Below are 22,491 nucleotides of genomic sequence, written 5' to 3'. Positions count from 1 at the left end.
TGGTACCCATCGGAAATAAATAAATTGAATAGTAAGTTTATGAATTTATGGATCAAAATTTAAATCTAATACGATACATTGCATATTTGTATTTTGAGTTGTACTTTGATTGTTTATGGTATTTTATCCATAAATATTTTAACAATACTGTACATACAATGGTTCTAGAGTGATGGCGATGACTAAGGCTAATAAACCAGTTATTTGATATGTAATTTATAACAAAAGAAACTATATTTTAACTATTGCAGTTCCTACTTAGATTCGTGTAAATATTGAGATTAAAATTAGAAAAACTAGAGGGGATAGAATGCTGCTAACATGATATTGAGCCTTAAGAGTTTAAGACATCATATGCATTATATATTTATTGTTCATCAAACAGATTTTCCACTCCCTAGATTCGTATGCAATAGTTAGGTTCGATGCATTTCATGCTTCAGAATTTTGAATATCTTTTAACAAATATATTTTAAACCAAGATTATCATACACATTGGAATGTTAAAGGGAGCAAATTAGGTCTGAGTCATACATTTTCTAGATTTTTTATCAAATTTTTATTCAAGCACGATTAATAGGAATTAAGATAGTTAACTAATCTTTGTCATATTTTTTGCATTATTTTTACCATACACTGACAAAGTTAAAACCCAACATCTTGTTTCATAACGTTGAAATGATAACATTTTTAACATTTTCTTCAATAGATGTTTACAAAATTGGTTTCCTAATGATTAGTGCAATTACTTTGGTCGTACGTCACGAATTTTCTGGGATCTAGGTTGAAAGATTTCAAAATGTCATCAACATTACTCAAATCTGTATCGGGTGAACGAGATAAAACCCGGGCGCTATCTGTAACAAAAAATATCAATCATAAAGCTAGGTATACATAAAACATGAAAATAATTACGTTTGGTAGGTACCTGAAATGTGTAAAGTAAATTCTATAATATCTAGGCTTTATCCTATACAGCTGTGTAGTACAGTGATAGTGCTCGCCTAGTGATCAAAAGGTCGTACTGAGAAAATTTGGCTTATTGATGGCTCAAAAACTGGGCTAGTGAATGGTTCTAGCTTATTAATTATCTAATCTCAATTAACACATTTAAATAAGTTTTATTAATAAATTTGTGAAATTTGTACTAGAAATTAATCATCGGCAACGAATGTATAAGTGTTATAGGAACAAAACTAGCATGTCACAAGAAAATTAATAATATAATACTATACTTCACTCATCCTTAAATAATATTTGGATTAAAATACACACATTGGTGGAGTCTCCATCTCAAAAGATAATGCTAATAATATACTCACGGTAGTGAAAGTTGAATAGCACGTTTTTGCAACTGTAGACAACCGTATAATCGATGTAATAATATCCGGTCAGCACCCAATAGGGCATCGTTTCGTCCCAGAATCCTGTAGAGACAAACATATTCATTTGTTACTTACATATTTATAAAAGGCAAAATATGTGGAGTTTTAATTTATATACATATTATATTAATATATATATGCATAGATTAGAGATTGGCGGCTTCTTTTAACCTTGCATAATAAGCCCGTCCACATCACAGCCCTTGGGTACAGACTACGGAAACCCATAATAATATATAATATAAAATAAAATATATAATATAATAATCTATATTTATAAAAGAGGAAGTTTGTATATTTTAACGCAATGGACTCCGAAACCGTTTGGACCGATTGCCACGAAACTTGGTACATACGTGTAGAATTTCATGGAATATGGTTAACACCATCCATTTCTTAATCCGTCCAATCGTCTCCGCCCCAGTGGCTCTGGAGTTTCCCCATGTTAACGTTATGAGTATTTATATTTAAATGGAATAATGAGTCTTAACAGCTGTTTCAACTAAACAATTTCATTCTGTGATATAATAGTGACTGCTGTACCTGAGGAGGAGGACGCTGACTCATGGGACTTAGCGATATTATTAGGCTGTTTTGATTAGTCTTTAAAATACATATCTGTTTTTCAAAGCTGGATAAATGTACAATGTTTACAAATCCAAGAGAGCTAATTATATGGTATTATTATTTGATTTTTTACCAGGATACAGTTTGGTAATAATATATATACAGGGTGTTGAAAATGTCTGGAACCAACATTATATCTGGTGAGTGGTTAAAGAAAAACAACTGATATTTTGTGTACGGATATACTATGGTTTTACCTATCTTTTGGTGCCTTATGACAATTTTTACCACTTATAGGGAACGTCCTGTGGAGGATGCAGTAAAAGGTTTTAATGGAAGCCTATGGTAAATGATACATAATTTTAAAGGCCATTTTTTTCTGAGTAAGGAGCGACAAGTTTTATCTCAAAAGGACCACCCTAGCAAAAATGGCGACTGTTTGAAATTTAAAAATTCTGTTCCCTATGTGATTTTTTTAAATTTCAAACAGTCGCCATTTTTGCTAGGGTGGTCCTTTTGAGATGAAACTTGTGGCTCCTTACTCAGAAAAAGATGGCCTTTAAAATGATGTATCATTTACCATAGGCTTCCATTAAAACTTTTTACTGCATCCTCCACAGGACGTTCCCTATAAGTGGTAAAAATTTTCATAAGGCACTAAAAGATAAGTAAAACCATAGTATATCCGTACCCAAAATATCAGTTGTTTTTCTTTAACCACTCACCAGATATAATGTTGGTTCCAGACATTTTCAACACCCTGTATATATATACACATGGAAATTCGCTTAGCAGGATTGCTGCGGTAGTGGTTTTATCAAATAATACAGTGTCGTTTGAGTAAAACTGATAGTGTATGCAGTCATTAATGAAGGCGTTTGCTACTCACCCCATCTCTTAGGAATTTCCAATATCATTTTTCCATCGGTGTATGGTTGAGATGGTGTTACAGTTCCATTGACAGATTCCCAACGATTCAACCTGTAAATACCTACATATATATACCTTAAATTATAGGCTATGTCTTAGTGGTGTATATATCATTTTGGGTGATTTTTTTTTCAATCTACTGGGTGTCCAGCTTCAACTAGGACAGTTTTTACAAAAATACTTGAAAGGTCAAAACAGGTAAACAAAATGTAATACAACATGTAGCCCAGGAAAATTAGCCCGAAAACCTAGGCCTATTTCGCTCATTTTTCATTTTTTCACTTATAACTAAAAAACAGTGCATCCCACAAATACGTGTTTGGATACTTTTCTAAAGAACATTAAATTCCGAGTCGAATGTTGTTAAGATCATTAAAATTAGTTCAGTTGTTCTGCTACAACAGGTCGTCAAAGTTCATTAATTTTAATATTCTCCTTGTCATCCTATTCTTGGTGATTACAGCGTGTTCCACCAGATGGCAGTGTACTCTATGGTTTTTGGTTAAAACTACTGAGCCCAAATAAGTGTTCATAGTCGGATTTAACAAAAAGAGAATGTTTTCAAGTTAAGTGGTACACCTGAATTTCGTTTGTAAATTAAATGGAGGATGAAACAACCATTTTACGGCAATTTCAAGAAACCAACATGGTCTCTTCTGCCTCTTGCAATGCACGGATATAGCGGATACTACAACAAATAATTGTAATTACTATTTTAGCTTGATTAGCTAGTTCAAATTATGAGAAAAACGTTTACTAAAAAGTGGCTGTAGTAGTGAGGCCCCAAGTATATTCCATTCAAGGTTATTATTATTAAAGTCAAGGTTATTTTTATGAACCTAAAGTGTTCCGAAGAATGCCGTCTACCATGTAGAAGGTAGACAATAATTAGTAAAAATATAAGTTCGTTTTGTATTACATACATTCAGGGCGAGTTGCTTGGTTATGTTTACTAATAATCTGCCACTCTATTAATACAGTAATACTTTATGTTGTCAATAGTAGTATTACTTAACAAGCTAGTTTTGAAAAAAAATTCAAACAACCTACCAAGACGAAAGATGTGTGAATTTGACTTTTGCTGTTTTAGATGTGCTATTGTAGGTAAATTTTGTGTTGCCGCAGCGTCCAAAACCTGGTATAGGATCACTATTGTATCCAGATCTAAGGTACCACGTTCCGTTGAAGTACTGTAACATCAAGATATGAAAGCACAATGAAAATTTCAAGATATTTAACTTCTAAACGTACTATGGGTATAGTCATATTGCGTTGAGCATTCGAAAGCATACTCCTTCTGATATCTATAAATGTATCCAACAACAAATGTATAAAGCTTTTTTCATTTATATGGACTGTCACTGAAAACAAACTCTCAGTTGCACTAGGTGTACGCAACTTATAATTGATTTGGCCTTATGTTTTAGTTTGCGTCTACAGTTGCATCCGCTACTCCTACACTCTCTGTCTCCCTTTTAAATTAATCTGTGACCAAACTTAATAATCGTAACTTACTTATCGTTCATTTTAACAGATTGGGCTGATAACATTTGGGGCTTTTAACTCTACTTATCGGTTAAAAGGGGGCCACCCACTTAATCAAAACTATGTTCGCCACTTACTTAAAAACATAAATCCCCAGGTCTATCTTAAAATAGTTTTATGTCTAAAATAAATTAACCCCAAGAACATATCCCAGCATTAGGTCTAACTTGCCAAGATTCTATACGGTAGGCCTAGTCAAAGTTACATTTCAGGGCGAATAACCGGAATAATACAGGAAGATAAACATCACTTCACGCTAAGATACATTTCATAGGATTTTGTTATATATTCGAAGAAGAGTTGTAGTTTGTTATATTATATAGAGGCAAGTTGATCTCATCAATAGTTTTATAAGTTTAAATTATCGGGCCTGGTGAAGGAACCAACCAACGATTAGTCATTCGGCTGTCCAATAGGCTGGCTAGCCGATCGAAAAGGCACGGAGACGAAACGCAATTACACGTTATGAACCCGGTCCCGGTGAGTAAAGTCAACTCGTTTGCTTTCTAGTAGCACAGTAACATTTCTTTAGACCGAAGAGGAATACTCTCTTTCGTAATGATATCCAAAAACAAAACAACTACAGTAAGTCTGATAGTAGTCTAAATATTATAGGGTGAACAATTTATGGATTATTTAACCTTAACAACCAGGACCAAAAAAGTTATAAATTGACTTAATAACGTTAAATTGAAATTATTAACAAAAATTATTGAAATGTATGTTAGAAAGAACTACACAAAAAATAAATCGAGGTACATATTTTTAATGTTTTCGTAAAAAAAGTATTATGGTAAAAAAGATTAGCATATTTTTTTACCTGAGTTTGAGGACACCCCCACTTTGTTTCATCCAATAATTTCAAGAGTAATTATATTTCAAACAATAAATAAATCTGTATGTAAAATACTTTTGCTGTAGGTGAATAATTTTAAATAATTGGGTTAGTTCAAGATTATAAAATTCTAAACAAACCTAGCCTAATCTAACGAAGTAATTTGCTTGAATTAACCTAAATTTTACTATCAGAGTTATTTTGACTTACCGTGTTAAGGTACTGGTTAAATTTTGGTGTTAGATCAGGACAGTTCCCCCAGTGAAGCCAAGCCTCAGAGCCAGCCAGAAACGTTAACAATACCAGCAGAAAGGTCCTGCAAGTATGCGAAATGGTACTATAAACTGGGCAGTTAGTTAATTTTATGTCTGGTAAATTTAAAGTTTTAATGTATGGATGTTTTTATTTTTAAATAGCCATACACAAAACATCAATGGTAGGGCAATAGCAAAAAAACGGGTCAAAAAGGTATTGAATCCTAAAGTTGTATCAAAATTAATCCAGCGGTCAAAAATGTTAAACTAAATAGCAATTTTTAATATCAATCGATAACAACACTTTCGTTTAATGTGTGAGTAAGAAAAATGTACGGCTGAAGCCATCGTCTTCACATAATTCTGTTTTAGCATAGAGATGAAAAATTGCTTAACTCTTGTAACGCAAGTGTTTATAACAAAATTTTTTGCGACGGTATACAGGTAGTATATTTATTCACTAGAGCTAAATTGCCTATTTCGAAACAAGATTAAATCTGGACTAAATAAAGGAAGGACGAGACCCCGGTTGATCAACTATATTTTATCCTGCTAACACCATTCTTAAAGATATCAAACGGTATTAGCAATCTGACAAAAACGTCCTCCCATTAGCCTATGATATGGGTAAGTTTGTGGGGCTAACTATGATATTTGAACATTTTTGTTTAGAGTTAAATTAAAATTGCATACAAACTTTGAATACAAATAAGTTATGCCGTTTATTTTCCATCTGACTTTTCATTTATTGTATTGGTTTTTATGGGACAAAGACTATGTAAATCTAGATTTGAAAAGAATTTAAAACGCCTGGAGATGCTATGGATGTGTGCCTACTACCAAAATTCATCAAAATCGGAATTTAAGTGGTCTCCAGCTCTGGGGGGTTCAGGGGTTCCCAAATTTGATACGTATAAAAATATTTATACTCGAAAGTATTTCAAAAACAATACTTTCTCCAAACCATACCAAAAGTAAATCTTGTGTTGGTTAGTATATGCTTATAGTATGTAGGCTATAAGGGAAGAAAGATTACAAGATCGTTAACAAGATAGATAGCAAAGAAATATAAAGATAGGGAAGAATAGTATATTTCGTACCTAGGGCCGAAAATGAGGTTTTGCCGGCTCGAGATAGTTTTTAAGTTCGAGACGTAGTCGAGAACTTAAATCGATCGAGAGCTGCAAAACCATTTTGGTCCGTGGTACGAACGCTATTTTTCACCACACTATACCCTATAACCACTATTCACCACTATAATAATGCACACTGATACTCAACACAACTACAACTTTCAGGTTATGTGAAGAAATGATTTGAGGAATCAGCAAAATAAAAATAAATAGTTGCTAGGCAACGGTGACAATAACACAATTCTATATTGCAATGCTATGGATTTTGATTGTGTATTTAAGATGCATTCATGTTCTAAGTAAGTAAGCGGACAGCTGATTTTGCGGCCCCGGCCTGTAAAAACCTGCTCGGTCCCCAAATTGGTGACAGCTGGCATGGCCAGCAAAACGTAACTTTCAGCCACCAATTAACGTATGTAATACAGCCAAAAACATCATAGTGTGGTGAAAAGATCTTTTGTAACCTATGTGGCTGAAATGCAAGGTACGAGACGCCACCAACTTCTTTTTTTCAAAAGAATTCTTATTTTCATAAAAAAAAGAAAAACCTCCGTATATTTAAACGTTTATGAGTTAACTATTACAATAATTAAGATGCTATGTCTGTGATATGCGACTCGTATTTAACCTTAAATTCAGTCATACAAAACTCATCCTACAGATAGAATTCGACGTTTAAGAATCAAGATTGATATTGTAAAAACACTTCTTGTATTGATTCGTGTTTTCTTGGAATACTGTATTATGTCGTAAGGACCATGTATCTAGTTTAGTTAATTTAATGTTAATGTGTTCAAGTATTTTAAACAAACTGTTACTTTATAAAAACTTAAGTCTACTAATTCAAGTGTTTGTCTTACCTCATGTCCAATCGTTACTTAGACTACTGACGAATATGTTGACGGATTAAGAGTTTTAATTGACAGAGAATTCTGTTTATCAGTTTCATAAGTGATACAACGAATACAAGAGCGGGTAAAGATAAGTTAACAAGTGTTACTAATACCCCCGCCGCAGCAAACCTGCAGACAAAGTGAAGTTACATTGACCTGATTGGATTTTCGCTTACCTCTTTAAGAGAAATGCGATAATAGCTAAGAATGGTGAGTAATATCATACAAAACATGACGAAGCAGTGACATCTATCTCAATATAAATTGAAAACTCCTTTTAACTGTCAAGCGAAATGATAAGAATTATAAAACAGCATTAACTGTCAAAGAATCAATATGCCATTGAACAATCAAACATATTTTATCAAAACGTGATGTTCTTGTAATAATGGATCCAAATTATAAATCTTAATGAGTGATTTGTTATCAATAATAGTAAGAAGTAACGATACTTTATAACAAGAAAAGAAGCTCTCAAATGTATCACATTTCTAACACGTGCATTGTTTATTAACTAAAATGAACCAGAATTTCTTGCAGTATATCTCAACGCGAAACACCCATCTTGGAACTCCAAGATGACGAACTCGAAAAGCAAGGTGATCTAGGACATCCTGGATAGGAGGAGGGTTAATGTAAATAAACAACTTTTTTAAAAACAAAACGTTTTTAAACGCACTAAAAAGTACAAAATAATTTATAAATATGTGGAGAGTATAAATACTTGTAAGATTTAAAACGAAAAACGTGGGGTGCATGCTATAGATAGTTTACAATTACCTTCCCCTATTGAACTAATGTATTATTATCATTTTAACCCCCTAAATTTTACCCCCTGTGTAGATACATAAATTATTGAGATTAATTTATTTTCTGATTTCAGTTTTGAATGAATAGTAAACATTCTATTATTTTAGTAGCCTAGGTATCTTGATTTATGTAATCTCAATTAAGTAAACAGGTTTCGCTGTTAAATTTTAATATTCGAGTTTCGGGATTTGACTCTTGGGGCCAACTGTTAGTTAATATACATGTAAACAAACTGAGTAGTGTATTTTAATGATAATCGGATGAACCTTAAACGATACGACAGTAGAAAAACTATTTATTTTGAAGAAAATCAATTACTCTAACTACTTTCTCATATATGGCCTGGGGGTAAAATTCCGGGGGTAAAAAGATGGGGGTATAAATCCAATGGTAAAAATCCGGGCCGTATAGTTTGAGCTGACCTCATGAAGGAGGTAAAATTCCGGCCCGTAAACTCTAGTTGTTGTAATTTGATGTGTTCTGATTAAATTCACAACCGTCAAAAACTACATTCAATTCCATCTTTAATTTATCGAACTGATGTTGCGAAACTCAAACGTTCTCGGCCGGAATTTTACCCCCTGGTTTGTGACGTCAGTTTTGCTCAGGGGGTAAAATTCTAGGGGGATAAAATTCCTCTACCCCACGCCGATTATCTCAAACCATTATACACTCCTCCTTTACTCATATTTGGGATCAAATACATACCTATTATGTTGGTACCCATCTGAAATAATTGGATTGAATAGTTAGCTTAAGAATTCAAAGATAAAATTAATATCTAACAAGGTGTTAGCCCGTCCTACGTACGGGAATTCAGTAGTCAGATAAAACCGTGTAGGCCTAGAATTCAGATCAGCTAGTTTACACATATAAAGACAAAGTTTCTTGCAGTTTTAATGTGAAAAATCATCTTGTAAACAAATGTTGTGTGACCAAATATGTTTTTATTCCATCATAGGCCTATAAGATATGCATTTTAAATCCGATAATTTTACAATAAAACAGCAATTCTGCAATTTTTACGATGTAAGAAGCGTTGAAGTGAGATTTGCAGCCGATTCGCACCGACGCACACTGATTATAAGTAGCCTAGAGTAGAGAGAGTAATAACCAATTGAGAAGTGTATAGACTTAGTCAACAATATCATCTTCCATAGCATACCTGCCTCTTCCATAATTATTTTCACCACAATACAACTACTATACACAATTTCCAGTAGGTCTGAATAGAAAAGACCTAAAATAAAACGATAATATCCAATAAAACTCACAGTACACATAAATCGTCACACCTATCCTTTATATCAATTTCACTGCATTAATTGCTAAATAAATAAGTGTAAACAAAGAAAATTAAAAACAATAACAGTTTGTTTTGAAACAGCTGTCTGGTTCAAATAACATTCATTTGAAAAAAAAAGAACTCACGATTTCTAAAAGAACTACGACTGTACATCGCAGCGACCACAGTGGTCGCTGGTACATCGTAATTTCACATATTAGTTATTTAAACTACAATATATTCATAGTTGAAATAAAAGTGATATTTTCACGTTTGGGGGCGCTGATAGGCACCCCTAAACGTAACCACCCTGAACACGATTTCATAAAAGGATGGTTGGTCTAATTGCAGTATCTTAGGTCAATGTTGAAGTTGTGTTCAATCTTTGTATAAAACTCGGCTGAGATTGTGGTGGTAATTTAAAATCGTGATTCCTGATTATTCTTGATCTTCTTTTTATGACATCAATATTTCCGGTGCCTAATCCATACAAAGTTAAAGCAGACAAACATTAATTGTAAACAAAAAGCTACCATAAAGAATTAAAACATGTAAAATTTGTTATTTTTCTAATCTTTCCTTGAAAAGTGGAACAGTAAAATAATTTGCATTTATTTTTTGTTATTAAGACTCGTGTACAGAGCCTCGATTTGTACTGTGGTTTAATTAATTTTGGTTAAAACTGTGGTTTAAACTGTGGTCTAATTATCTCTACTAATCTTACTTATTTCTTATAATCAATGACAAAAATGAAATAACCTCATACTTCCATAGTTATTTAACCAGCTGTTAGTTAAAACAAATTATATTGCTCTAAAACAAATCGAAGATTACAAAGATTGCTTTAAAAAATAATTTGAACATTTTAGTATTTTACTATGTATATTTCATTAATCTGTCATCCTCTTACAGAAGAATTGAACGTATCAATGATTAGCATTACACATAGTATAAATAAGTCAACCCTAAGTATGTCTTTACATTTTTATCCAAATGCTGAACTTGTGACACAAAATCTGAATGTTTACAGCTGTTATGTTAAGCAAATTATTTTATGCCAAAAGCTAGTTTATAATCTTAACGTCGGCTGCTAGACTTTTTAAAAATTAAAACTTAATTTCTAAAAACTGGGACCCGAAACTAAAATTATGGCTTCGACATTCCCTAGTTCTTAAAATTATCTTTCTTTCAACACAAAAATTATGAAAATCCGTCGATTGGTTGATTCAGAATCGTGAAATAAAAAAACACTGTTTCGTTTTAATATTATAGATACGATACATTGCATATTTGTATTTTGAATTGTACTTTGTTTGTTTATGGTATTTATCAATAAATATTTTAATAATACTATACACACATTGTTTCTAGAGTAATTTATGGTGATGAGTAAGGCTTTAATAAACCATCTATTTTATGTGTATTTTATAAACAAACTAACTAAATTTTTACTATCACAGTTCCTACTCGGGATCTCGTAAATATTGAAATTTTAAATCATAAAAGCTAGGACGGATGAAATGCTGCTTTCGTTATATCAAACCGTAAGAATTTAAGACATTATAGGCCTTAGATATTTAGTATTTATCAAGGCATTTTTGTAATCATTAGAATCTGAGAGTTTTTAAGAGTAGTTTGAATAATTAACGTAGATGAATTTTCTCGCTTAAGAATATCCTAATATGTTGTTTAATAAATATATCTTTACCCAAGATACCCTTATAAACATTGTTATGTTAAAAGAAGAAAATAAGGGCACAGTCATATTCTTTTTAATTTTGGATCAAACTTTTATTCAACCAAGATTAATAGGAATTAAGATCATTTACATATCATTATTATATTGTACACATTATTTATACCATACGCTGACAAACGTTTGTAAAGCTCGACTTCTTGTTTCAACACGTTGGATGATGGAATATAAAGCAATTTCTTCAACAGATAAGGCAATTGAAATTGGTTTCTTAATGGTGAGTGCAATTTGTTTGGTCGTACGTCACGAATTTGATTGAATCTAGGTTGAAAGATGTCAAAACGTCGTCAATTCCACTCAAATCTGTATTTGGATTCAAGGATAAAACCTGAACACTATCTGCAACAAAAATGTACAAATGATAAATCTAGGTATACAAAAAACTTAAAAAATAGCCATTATATATTATCGTACCTTACATTTGTAAAGTAAATTGGATAATATCGAAACTATAGCGAAATAGCAGGGTAGCGCAATTGTTATATTGCTCACCTAGAGAACAAAATGTCCCCGGTTTGATCCTGAGAAAAGTAAGTAGATTTTAATCGTTCAAAACTGAACCCCACTGTCCCTAGTTATAGCGCTTCTAATCAACTGTTCTGACTAATTAAACAGTTTGTCTTAGTACAAATCTACTCCTTTCTACACTAATCCTTTACTAATACTTGGGTTGAAATACGCACCTTCCCATTTTAATGATAATGCTAATAATATACTCACAGTGGTGAAAGTTGAAAAGGACATTTTCACAACTGTACACAACCATGTAAGGATCTGGGCGTCCATTAGTAACGTAAAGTATCCAATAGGGCATCGTCTCGTCCCAGAATCCTGTGGAGTCAAACGTATTCATTGTGTTACTTGCATACTTGTAAAAGGCAATCACAGTGAAGTTTTAATTTGGGGTTTATTTTAACTATTCAGGGTGGAAAAAAGTTTGGGTTTAAGACTTCCTGATATTTGTAAAATAAAGTTTGTTCTAGAACTTTGTGTCTTTGTTCAAATAAAATTGAAAATTAGATTAATAAAATCCAACAACCACCAAAATAATTAAATTTAGTTTTTGTTTTGGTTCCTTTTACATGTTGTACATTGTTTGTTCTTTATTAAGGAAACAAAATTCTAAATATTTTTTTACCAGGAAAAATTGATCAAAATCAAATATTTAATCAACCTCATCGTAATCATATTTTTCAATATTTATTGCATGATCCATGATGAATTCAGCTGATATATTTAGATTTTGGAGTTTTAGAGTTTGGGCTTAAGACTTCCTAAAATTTGTAAAATAAAGTTTGTTCTAGAACTTTGCGTCCTCACTTCTATATCAGTAAAAGTAAAAACTCAAAGTAAAAAAGAGATCAGAACAAAAAGCGGACACAGAGCGTACAAATACTACTTACTTACTCATTGATCACTGTATCTCAAAACAATAAACCCTAAGAAACCAGAAAATATAATGGAAGTTGCCCTTAAATTCTAAAATGCAACTGATGGATAACATTTCATAATCTTTCCATTCTCAACATAACTGGCAACGCATACTAAAACCACAGAGCTATACTAGAGTCACTCTACGTTTAAAAAGCGTACCACTGTTTTCGCTGGTTTTTTCAGTTTTTCATGTTGATATGTTGGCTTTTTATTGGTTGGTTGGAGGGCTGTCAAATTCGAACCAATCAGATGGGTTAATTTTGACAAGACCAACCAACTGAGACAGTGTGACCAACAAAACACGGCAACAACCATTTTCTCTAATGTTCAACCAGAGAGTATTGACTCCAGCTATAATCTATTCATCTCAATGACTACATCGAAAGAAACATAGTAAGAAAAAGAAGAGGAGAGGAAATTACCGAATATAACAAGTGTTCGGATAAGCGACTGTAGCGTCTTCAGCATAATAAACACTGTGCAGTGTTGTTTGATTAAAGCTGTTATTACTTACCCCATCTCTTAGGAATTTTCAATATCATCTTTGAATTGTCTGATGGTTCATCTAGTGTTAAAGTTCCATTGACATCTTCCCAACGATTCCACCTGCAAATTGTTACATAGACATACCTTTAACTTTATGTTCAAGTAGTTGCTATACAGGGTTTCCCGTAAGTAAACAGCCAAACTCCGGGAAATGGTTGTATGGGTCAAAATAAAAAGAAAATTAAAAATAAAATGTTTTCCAGTATGTCTTTTTTAACCATATATACGCCATTTTATATTTTTCACGTAAATATTTTTTATCATTGGATTGCTCCAACCGATCCTTATGAAACTTAGTATGTAATAAGTTATATCAAGTCATAAAATAGCAAATCATACTACGGAGGCAGATGTACATACCAACAACACAGATTTATCAGAGAATGCGGACAAAAAAGCCCAAACCGAAAATGAATGCGAAACAAAACACAGAAACTACAGGGGTAGAAATAGTAACCTAGACTTACCAAATAACCAAAAATCTGAAAGTCTTAAACAGCATAAAAAAGAACTAAAAATTTACCACTTTAATATAAACCAAGGCCTGCAAACAAAAATTGATCAAATTAAAATAGAAATAGACTTTATAAAACCACACGTTTTACTTATCACCGAACATGGGCTAACTAAACAACAGATTGAAACTACTAACATCCCAGGATATTACTTAGCAGCAGAATTTTCGATAACCAATCATCTTTGGGGTGGAACAGCAACATACACACACATCTCAAAAATAGACTTCCAAACAATTGACACTGAGAACCTATCCAGGGAAATGCAATGTGAAATATCAGCCATTAAAATTAAAACAACATCAAAAGCAACGGTAATAGTCTGCGTATATAAACCACCACCAGCCGACATTGATACATTTCTACATATATTTGATACATCCCTTAATAAAATATCAAGCGAAAACAACCAGATAGCAATCCTCGGCGATATAAATATTGAGACACTCTCCCCTTCAAATAATCTAACAAAGCTGGAAACCCATCTTAAACAACACAACCTTTTAATACAAAAATTACCGCCAACCCGAATAACTCCTACATCAAAAACAAGCATAGACTGTTGCATAACCAACCTTCTCAAACACTCACCGAGGTAATAAAAAATACAATCTCTGGTCATGAAGCGGTTCTCTGTACATTGAATACACATATAAATGAGGAGAACAAAGAACAAACAACGATAATGAACTTTTCCTAAGCTAACACGCAACTAATCAAAATCCTGCTAAAAAAAAGAAAACTGGTATTCAGTATTTGAAGAAAGAACGGTATACAGAAAATATAACAACTTTATAGACATTCTGACATACTACTTGGATGTGGCATGCCCCTACAAAACAAAAGCAATATCATCCAAAAAAAGACAAGCATATGCCATAACCGAACCCATACAACAACATAGAAAAGATACCATCGAAGCAAAAAACAGATAGCTCGCTATATTAGGCAAAAAAGGCATATGATCAAAAGGATATCCAAGCAAAAAAGGAGTATGTTACTCATAAATTATACAGTGTATCACACCAATCCAAAGAATCCTGGAAAATTATTAATGAAGAAATAAATAAATATAAGCCATCAGATTTCAAGAACATAAGCATACAAGTAAACGACACAACTACAGCCCAAAAGACATTGCCGACTCTTTCAATGATTTTTTTATCAACATAGGAAAAACAACCGGATCTAAAAAACTCCTAAACACCCCGACCAACAACTTTCGAAACAACCAACAACCAAAGCTGAAGAAATTTGAATCAGTCTTAGAATAAGATCTCAAAAAGTTATTCAATTCTATAAAACATAATAATACAGTAGGAATAGATGACCTGTCTGGGAAATTTATACATCACTGCCAAGAAGAAATAGCTCAACCCCTGCTACATATCATAAATTCCTCCATAGCCGAATCTACAGTACCAGACAAAATAAAAATATCAATAGTATACCCGAAATATACCTAAATAATCGGAAAAAAATATAGAAAATTATAGACCAACTTCCAACTATATCAAAATTTCTAGAAAAAGTAATCCACATACACATAATGAAATTCTTAAACGCCAACAATAGATTACATATCCATCAACATGGATTCCGAAATAACAGATCTATCAACACAGCTATATCCGATCTCCTTCAATCCATAACCGAGAACTGGGAAACACATCATAACATATCAGCAATATTTTTAGACCTCTGGAAAGCATTTGACTGCCTCGACTGGTTAATATTGCTTGACAAACTAGAATCAATAGGAAATACAAAAAGTGCTAAAACGTGGCTAAAAAGTTATCTCTCCAATAGACAGCAAATAGTCAAAGTAACCCACTTTACTAACAATACCAAACAAAAATAAAATCGACCTGTGGAAAATGGAAAATGGCGTACCACAAGGCTCCGTCTTAGGACCATTACTCTTTTTAATATACGCCATTATGGTGTGGATTAACGTCCGCACTAGTGAGTACTACTACTATCCGCAGTACTATCCTGATAATTAGACCAATTCGTATATACCAAGGAAAAATGTGGTTCGGATTCCACTATAAACTGTAGGTCCCTTAGTTGCCATTAGCTGTTTGGGCTATTAATTAACAGCTGTGTCTAAGGAATGTCGGCCTTAGTCACTAACAAGACTACAAGATCGCGCCACTCATCCTACACTCATCTCCATTCATACTTGGCTTAAAATACCTACACAGTACGGTCGCCATTTCATAAGAAAGTATAAAGTATTAGCCTACCACAAAACCTCCCCGAATTCACAAAATGTATAATTTTTGTCGATGATACAACCCTCATTGTTCCAGCACCAAATATAGTAGAACTGGAAAACTGAATTCAAGCGACAACAATTTCTGCAAGCGACAACTTTAAAAAACTAGGTAAATCTCATTACAAACCAGACAAAAAGCGCCATAGTAAATTTTACATCAAGAAACACAACAAACCAAAAGCCTAACACCAATATTGAAATAGTATCAGAAACCAAATTCCTAGGACTAATAATTGATGAAAACCTCAGCTGGAAAAACCCTGTAGAAAACTTAACAAATAAATTATCCTCAGCATTTTATGGACTAAAGAGAATTAAAAGAATATCAGGAAAAAATACCGCACTTGTGGTTTACCACGCTCTAATTTCTTCTCACCTAAGATTTGGTATTATAGCCTGGGGAGCGGCACCGCAAATCTACCTAGACCAAATACTAACTATCCAAAAGAAGTCTATAAGAACAATTAATTATCTGCAAGATGAAGAACACTGCAAACCATACTTTATCAGAATTAAAATTGTAACAGTCATATCCATCTATATCTACGAAACCATCATACATTCCTTAACATCAAACAGCAATAGAAGAGAAGACATACATGACCACAACACAAGACGAAAACAACAATTTCATCGATGTATAATACCTCAACAACAATTTGACGTACCATACAATAGACTTAAAAAATTGCAAACCATCCAAACTACAAAGGACTTAAATTTTTCAACCACTTCCCAGATCAGTTAAAAAATATTCAAAACACCAACGGCTTTAAAAATTAACTTAAAAGACTTCTTCTTAACAAGACCCTACTACAAAATAAATGATCTCTTTGAGGCTATTGATTACTGAAGATGATGTGAAGAACAGAAATAAAACCGGACAAGCCCCCTTTCTAAAGGACAGCGGAGGCGAACACCCACAAGTAACAAGGGTTAATGTAAAAAGAGACCCATGTCAGAAAAAAGTTATCTTGATGGAATTTAAAACTGCAAATGGTGGCCATTTATTTTGTATTTTAATTAATATTACTATAAAACGGATAATTTTATGAAAAGAATGAAAAGAACACTTTAATCAATTCACTTTACATTATTTTCAGCACTATAATCAGCACCATCATATTGTTTTAATGTTCCTAAAATATAAAATTTAAATTTAGATGAACAAAATCCACCAACCACCAAAATCAATATTAAATTCAATTTTTGTTTTGGTTCCTTTTACATGTTGTATACATAATAAAAAAAAATTATATTCAGCTCTTTCAATTTCATAATTGTTTGTTGTTTATTAAAGAAACAAAATTCAAAATAAAAAAAAAGTTTTTTGGAACCAGGAAAAATTCAATCAAAATCAAATATTTAATCGACCTCATCATAATCATTTTTTTTCTTTAAATTTTTCAATATTTATTGCATGATCCATGATGAATTCAGCTGATATATTTTGATGTTTCAACACTTATTCCTAATCAAAATTATTTTTATATTTATGAATAAAATCTTTATTCAAATCTTTAGATTTACAAATCAAAGTAATATTAATACAGTACTACTTAATACAGTAGTAGACACAATTAATACAGTAATACTTTATATTGCCAATAATAATTTTTTACACGCTGGTTTTGAAGAAAAAAACTGTAAAACAACCTACCAAGATGAAAAATATGCGAATTTAACTTCTATTGTTCCAGAAAAGTTGTTGTTATATTCTGCGTAGCCGCAGCGTCCTGAGCCTGGTATAAGAGGATAACTATTGTATCCAGATCTCAGGTACCATTTGTTTATTAAGTCCTGTAACATCAAGATATTAAAGCTCAATGAAAATTTCAAGATACCAACTGCTATACGAACAAACATACTAAAAGTATACTCATATTGCGTTGAGCATTCAATAGCATACTCCTACTGATAAATGTATACACCAACAAATGGAGCTAGTTTTTTCAATCTATTTTGACTGTCATTGACGACATACTCTCAGTTAAATAATTACAAGAGTAATTATATTTAAAATAATAAAGAAATCAGTGTTTTTCCTAAATTATTGGTGCAGTTTCGAGTGCCTATGCAAAAACGACCAAGTGGTGTAGTAAAATGAGGTTGGTACCACTGAATTATCTGGCTCAAAGAGTGTTAATAAACTGTCTTGGAAATAGCATATTTCATAACAAGAGTAGAAAGTGAGTCATTACATATTTGAGACCATGTTTGAAGTGCGAGATTTAACAAGCACTTTAAATTGTCGAGAATATGGCCCCAATTTCACTCGTATTTTGGATGTTACTTTTTGCTACACTACAAAGACCAATTATTTTACTGGACATTGCAAAACTCATAGCACTTTAACGAAAACAGGTTATTTCACAGTAGTGTAGCGGAAAATAGCTGTTTTATTGTTGTTATTGACATTTAATTTTGATATAAAACATGTTTTCTGATCAAGACAAAACAGAGCGTGTGCCATTTTTAAGTTAATTAAAGTCAGCCGTTTCAGTGCAAACGCCTTTAGAAGATTATTATTTTAACAAAGCTGTTTCTCATAAAAAAAAACATCAGACGTTAGAGTGAACAGTTTGAAGAAACGGGATTAGTCCTAAAAAAGGAAGACTTCTGGGAAGCCACCTGTACCAGAGGTAACAGTAATTGAACACGTAAGACAGCATGCCTTAGAAGTCTAGATTTAACTCAATTTTTTATGGGGATACCGCTAAAGCATACTGTACAAAGAAGATGCATGTTGAGATCAATTAAAGGAAAAGGATCTATGAAGCAGTATCATGGGAACAAGAGCCACGTTGCACAGCATACAGGCTGAGATCGACTGTCGATTAGATGTCTGCAGGGCACATGATGGTGGATTAAGGTATTCATTTAGGAAAACCCTGTATGTGTATGACTTTTTGTGTAGGTTAATAATTTGAAGTAATTGGGTTAGTCAAATAAAATATTCAAAAATTCTAAACAAACCTATCTTAATCTAACGAAGTAATTTGTTTGAATTAACCTAAATTATGATACTAGAGTTATTTTTACCTACCCAATCATATTTTGGTGTTGGATCAGGACAGCGCCCCCAGTGAAGCCAAGCCTCAGAGCCAGCCAGCAACGTTAACAACACCAGCAGAAGGGTCCTGCAAGTATGGAAAATGGTACCTTTAACTGTGTAGTTAGTTACTTTTATGTGTGGTAAATTTAAAGTTTTTATATATGTATGTTTTTATTTTTAAATAGCCATACACAAAACATCGATTGTAGGGCAATACCTTAAAAACACGTCAAACAGTATTGAATCCTAAAATTGTAACAAAAAATTAAGCATGGTAGTCCATTTGTTTATAACGATATTTTTTGCTGTGATATAAAGGTGTATTCACTAGTGCCTAAAGTGTCTCTTTTCGAAACTACATTAAATCTGGACTAAATAAGGAACCACCGGAAAACTATTGGCCGGTGTGATCAACTATATTTTCTTCATATGACATTATTCTTGAAGATGAATAAGATAAACGGTATCAGCAATCTGACACATACTTTCTCCCATAAGCTTGTCAACAACCCGTGTACGCTGTTGGAGTAACTATGATATTTAATGAGGAAATCACAAACGTAGTGATAACTTTTGTACTGTAATTTTAACAGTAATGGGGGTTGAATACTTTTGTTTGAAGTTAAATGAAAATTAACATAGTAACTGTATATCAAAATCGGTTGAGCCATTTATTTTCCATCCGATTATCCGTTTTTGTATGGCTTTTTTATTGGAAAATCACCATGAAAAACAAAATTTGAAAATAATTAATTATACAAAATTTACGTTTGGAGATGCTATGGATTAGTACATAAATCACAAATTTCATCAAAATCGGACTGTGAGGTCTATAGCTCTGTACACACAAACACACACTTACACATCGCTTCGAAAACCACTTTTCGGGTTCAGTGGTACGTAATGTTTGAAAGAATCAATATTGATATTGGAAAAACACTTCTTGCTTTTACTTATTGATTCGTGTTTTCTTGGATTAATGCATGATGTCGTAAGGACCTAGTTTAGTTAATTTCAAGTTAATGTATTCAAGTATTTTAAACAAATTGTTACTTAATAAAAACTTAATTCTATTATTTCAAGTGGTTTTCTTACCTCATGTCCAATCGTTATTTAGACTACTGACGAATATGTTGACGGGTAAAGAGTTTTAATTGACAGGGAATTCTGTTTATCACAGTTTCATAAGTGATACTAGGAATACAAGAACAGGTAAAGATAAGTTAACAAGTGTTGCTAGCACCCCCGCCGCAGCAAACCTGCAGACTAAGTGAATTTACATTGACCTGATTGGATTTTCGCTTACCTCTTTAAGATAAATGCGATAATAACTAAGAATGATGAGTAATATCATACAAAACATAATGAAGCAATGATACCTATCTCAATATAAATTGAAAACTCCTTTTAACTGTCAAGCGAAATGATAAGAATTATAAAGCGTCCTGTCAACGAATCAATATGCCATTGAACAATCAAACATGTTTAATCAAAACGTGATGTTCTTGTAATAATGGATCCAAATTATAAATCTCAATGAGTCATTTGTTATTATTTGTAATAATAGTAAGAAGTACTAGTACTTCATACCAAGAAACGAAGCACAAAAATGTATCGTATTTCTTACACGTGCATTATTTATAAATTTTGGAACTTGAGGATGACCAACTCGAGAGGTGATAAGGGACATTCTGGGTAGAAGGAGGGTTATGAAGGGTGTTGATTTTAAGTTCTGAAATTAATTTGAATTTTGTACTTTTTGGTTGGTTAAAAATCTTTGTAAATATTGTAGAAGCAATTAATTAGGTAGTTCAAACTAAGAAAATCATATTAAAAGTATTACGGTTTCTAGACAAAGCGATAATTTTTTTATAAAGTTTTGATACTAAAATAGTTTGTTATTGAGTGATTTTCCTCAAACTTCGAAAAATCCCGTTTTTTGCCAATTTTCCCACCCAATTATTCTCACGAATGTATTTATAATGTAAAACCATTGATTATGGTAAAACTCATACAGTAAGTATACAATATTCTTTACAAAGTTAGACATTACTCTATACATATAAAATTCATTAATAATAATTATTCAAATATTCTATACAGTATATTAATCCTACTGTAACCACGAAATTAAAACTGATCTGGGTTAAATATGTTTCTATAGCACATCAGTTTATGCGGCCAAATCGTAATCGGGTCCCGAGTTGGTCGTATAAAAGAGTTTTATACCAGGCTAGAATTACAGAAAAAATTTGCATTTTAGCGGATTTCCCATTTGGGGGGAAAATGCTATTACCGTATGTCTTATGGTATGACCTGGGCCCGGGATTTATTTTTGTCCCGGGAACCAGCACGATCGGACTATGGTAACTTAGGTTTATGGGGAATTGTTTAGGTTACAAAATAGGTTTCCCCTTTTCGGCTTTAAAAACATAAAACTTTGTATTTTCTTTCAACCATTTTGTAGAGCTTGAAAACAAACTAATTTTTTATGTTGCAGCATTGTTATGCGCCTCATGTTAATGGATAATATATATTAAAAAAACTGTAAATAAAAATTGTCCATGTTATTCTTATGGGGATTGAGTAAACTGTTGTAGTTTGCTTGATTATGAATATAGTCTTTACTAATTTACTAAATATTTACTCTATTAACTTCTCTGTAGCAGCAAACCTATGTTTTCGTCATTTAAATCTGGCAACAAATCTGGCATTTTTAAGGAGATATTTTACTAAATATATAATCGGGCAAATGGAAATTTGCTTACTCTGCAGGTTTGCTGTGGCAGGGGTATATTTAATAAGTGTTTATTCCTAGCTACAATACTTATTTAGCAGTTGCCATTAAATGTAGAAATCCTCTTCATATTTAACCGTTTTTCTAAAGGAGTACACTACAATATCTTTTAAATGCGTAATGTGTTTCAAATCATTCAACTCAACTTTACCAATATAAAACGCAAATGGTTGACCAAACTAATAGTCTGTAGGTTTACTATTTTTTCAAATGAATTAGGAACAGTCAAATTCTCTTGATAGCGTTTATTACATTGTAATATCTCACCAGTTGTTTACTTTCTAGATGAGCCAAAAGATCATTATGCAAAAAGAAGGTATCATAAAGCCAGGTCTGGTGACCTTTGGGGAAGTTTTCTCTAAACGGAGGAATATAAGAGAACCAAAGAACTCCTACATTTCACACACTCCCCAGCCATGTCCGTGAAGGTAAGCAATATAGTTTAGTTTTTTTAATTATTTTTGTAACAA

General features: G+C 32.4%; 3 protein-coding genes across 3 annotated transcripts in view; 1 reads left to right on the top strand and 2 right to left on the bottom strand.

Annotated features, from left to right (window-relative positions):
* Positions 1–535: 535 nt before the first annotated feature.
* On the bottom strand, positions 536–7,670 carry LOC128986900 (apolipoprotein D-like). Its single transcript, XM_054407506.1, has 6 exons — positions 7,510–7,670; positions 5,473–5,578; positions 3,933–4,072; positions 2,842–2,933; positions 1,323–1,427; positions 536–857 (listed from the first exon to the last, which is right to left on the bottom strand). Exons 1-6 carry the CDS (start codon positions 7,512–7,514, stop codon positions 730–732), a joined length of 576 nt encoding a protein of 191 aa, XP_054263481.1. The 5' UTR covers positions 7,515–7,670; the 3' UTR covers positions 536–729.
* Positions 7,671–11,409: 3,739 nt separating this feature from the next.
* Positions 11,410–20,324, bottom strand: LOC128984865 (apolipoprotein D-like). Its single transcript, XM_054404235.1, has 6 exons — positions 20,320–20,324; positions 19,216–19,309; positions 17,830–17,969; positions 13,342–13,433; positions 12,114–12,224; positions 11,410–11,732 (listed from the first exon to the last, which is right to left on the bottom strand). The coding sequence occupies exons 1-6, from the start codon at positions 20,322–20,324 to the stop codon at positions 11,605–11,607; spliced, it is 570 nt and encodes a 189-aa protein (XP_054260210.1). The 3' UTR covers positions 11,410–11,604.
* A 2,113-nt stretch (positions 20,325–22,437) lies between these two features.
* LOC128984864 (uncharacterized) overlaps positions 22,438–22,491 on the top strand; it is a 31,305-nt gene continuing 31,251 nt past the window's right edge. Inside the window, exon 1 of the mRNA XM_054404234.1 lies at positions 22,438–22,449. Coding sequence (XP_054260209.1) covers positions 22,438–22,449 — 12 coding nt within the window. The remainder of the gene's footprint in view (positions 22,450–22,491) is intronic.

Source organism: Macrosteles quadrilineatus, unplaced genomic scaffold (genome assembly GCF_028750875.1).
Source record: "Macrosteles quadrilineatus isolate MER2022 unplaced genomic scaffold, UCM_ALF_1.0 Scaffold_2__2_contigs__length_208266976, whole genome shotgun sequence".
Classification (NCBI taxonomy): Eukaryota; Metazoa; Arthropoda; class Insecta; order Hemiptera; family Cicadellidae; genus Macrosteles; species Macrosteles quadrilineatus.
The sequence above is the reverse complement of the archived record's forward strand: the minus strand, read 5'-3'. Positions and strand labels throughout refer to the sequence as shown.

What these genes read in the sequence shown, in the direction of transcription:
- LOC128986900 (XM_054407506.1), bottom strand. An exon ending in GGAAATTCCTAAGAGATGGG is followed by an intron (nt 1,428 to 2,841) that starts GTGAGTAGCAAA and finishes TTGTCTCTACAG; the next exon opens with GATTCTGGGACGAAACGATG. An exon ending in GCTATTCAACTTTCACTACC is followed by an intron (nt 858 to 1,322) that starts GTGAGTATATTA and finishes TTTTTGTTACAG; the next exon opens with ATAGCGCCCGGGTTTTATCT.
- LOC128984865 (XM_054404235.1), bottom strand. An exon ending in CAACACCAAAATATGATTGG is followed by an intron (nt 17,970 to 19,215) that starts GTAGGTAAAAAT and finishes TTGATGTTACAG; the next exon opens with GACTTAATAAACAAATGGTA. An exon ending in CCTTTTCAACTTTCACCACT is followed by an intron (nt 11,733 to 12,113) that starts GTGAGTATATTA and finishes TTTTTGTTGCAG; the next exon opens with ATAGTGTTCAGGTTTTATCC.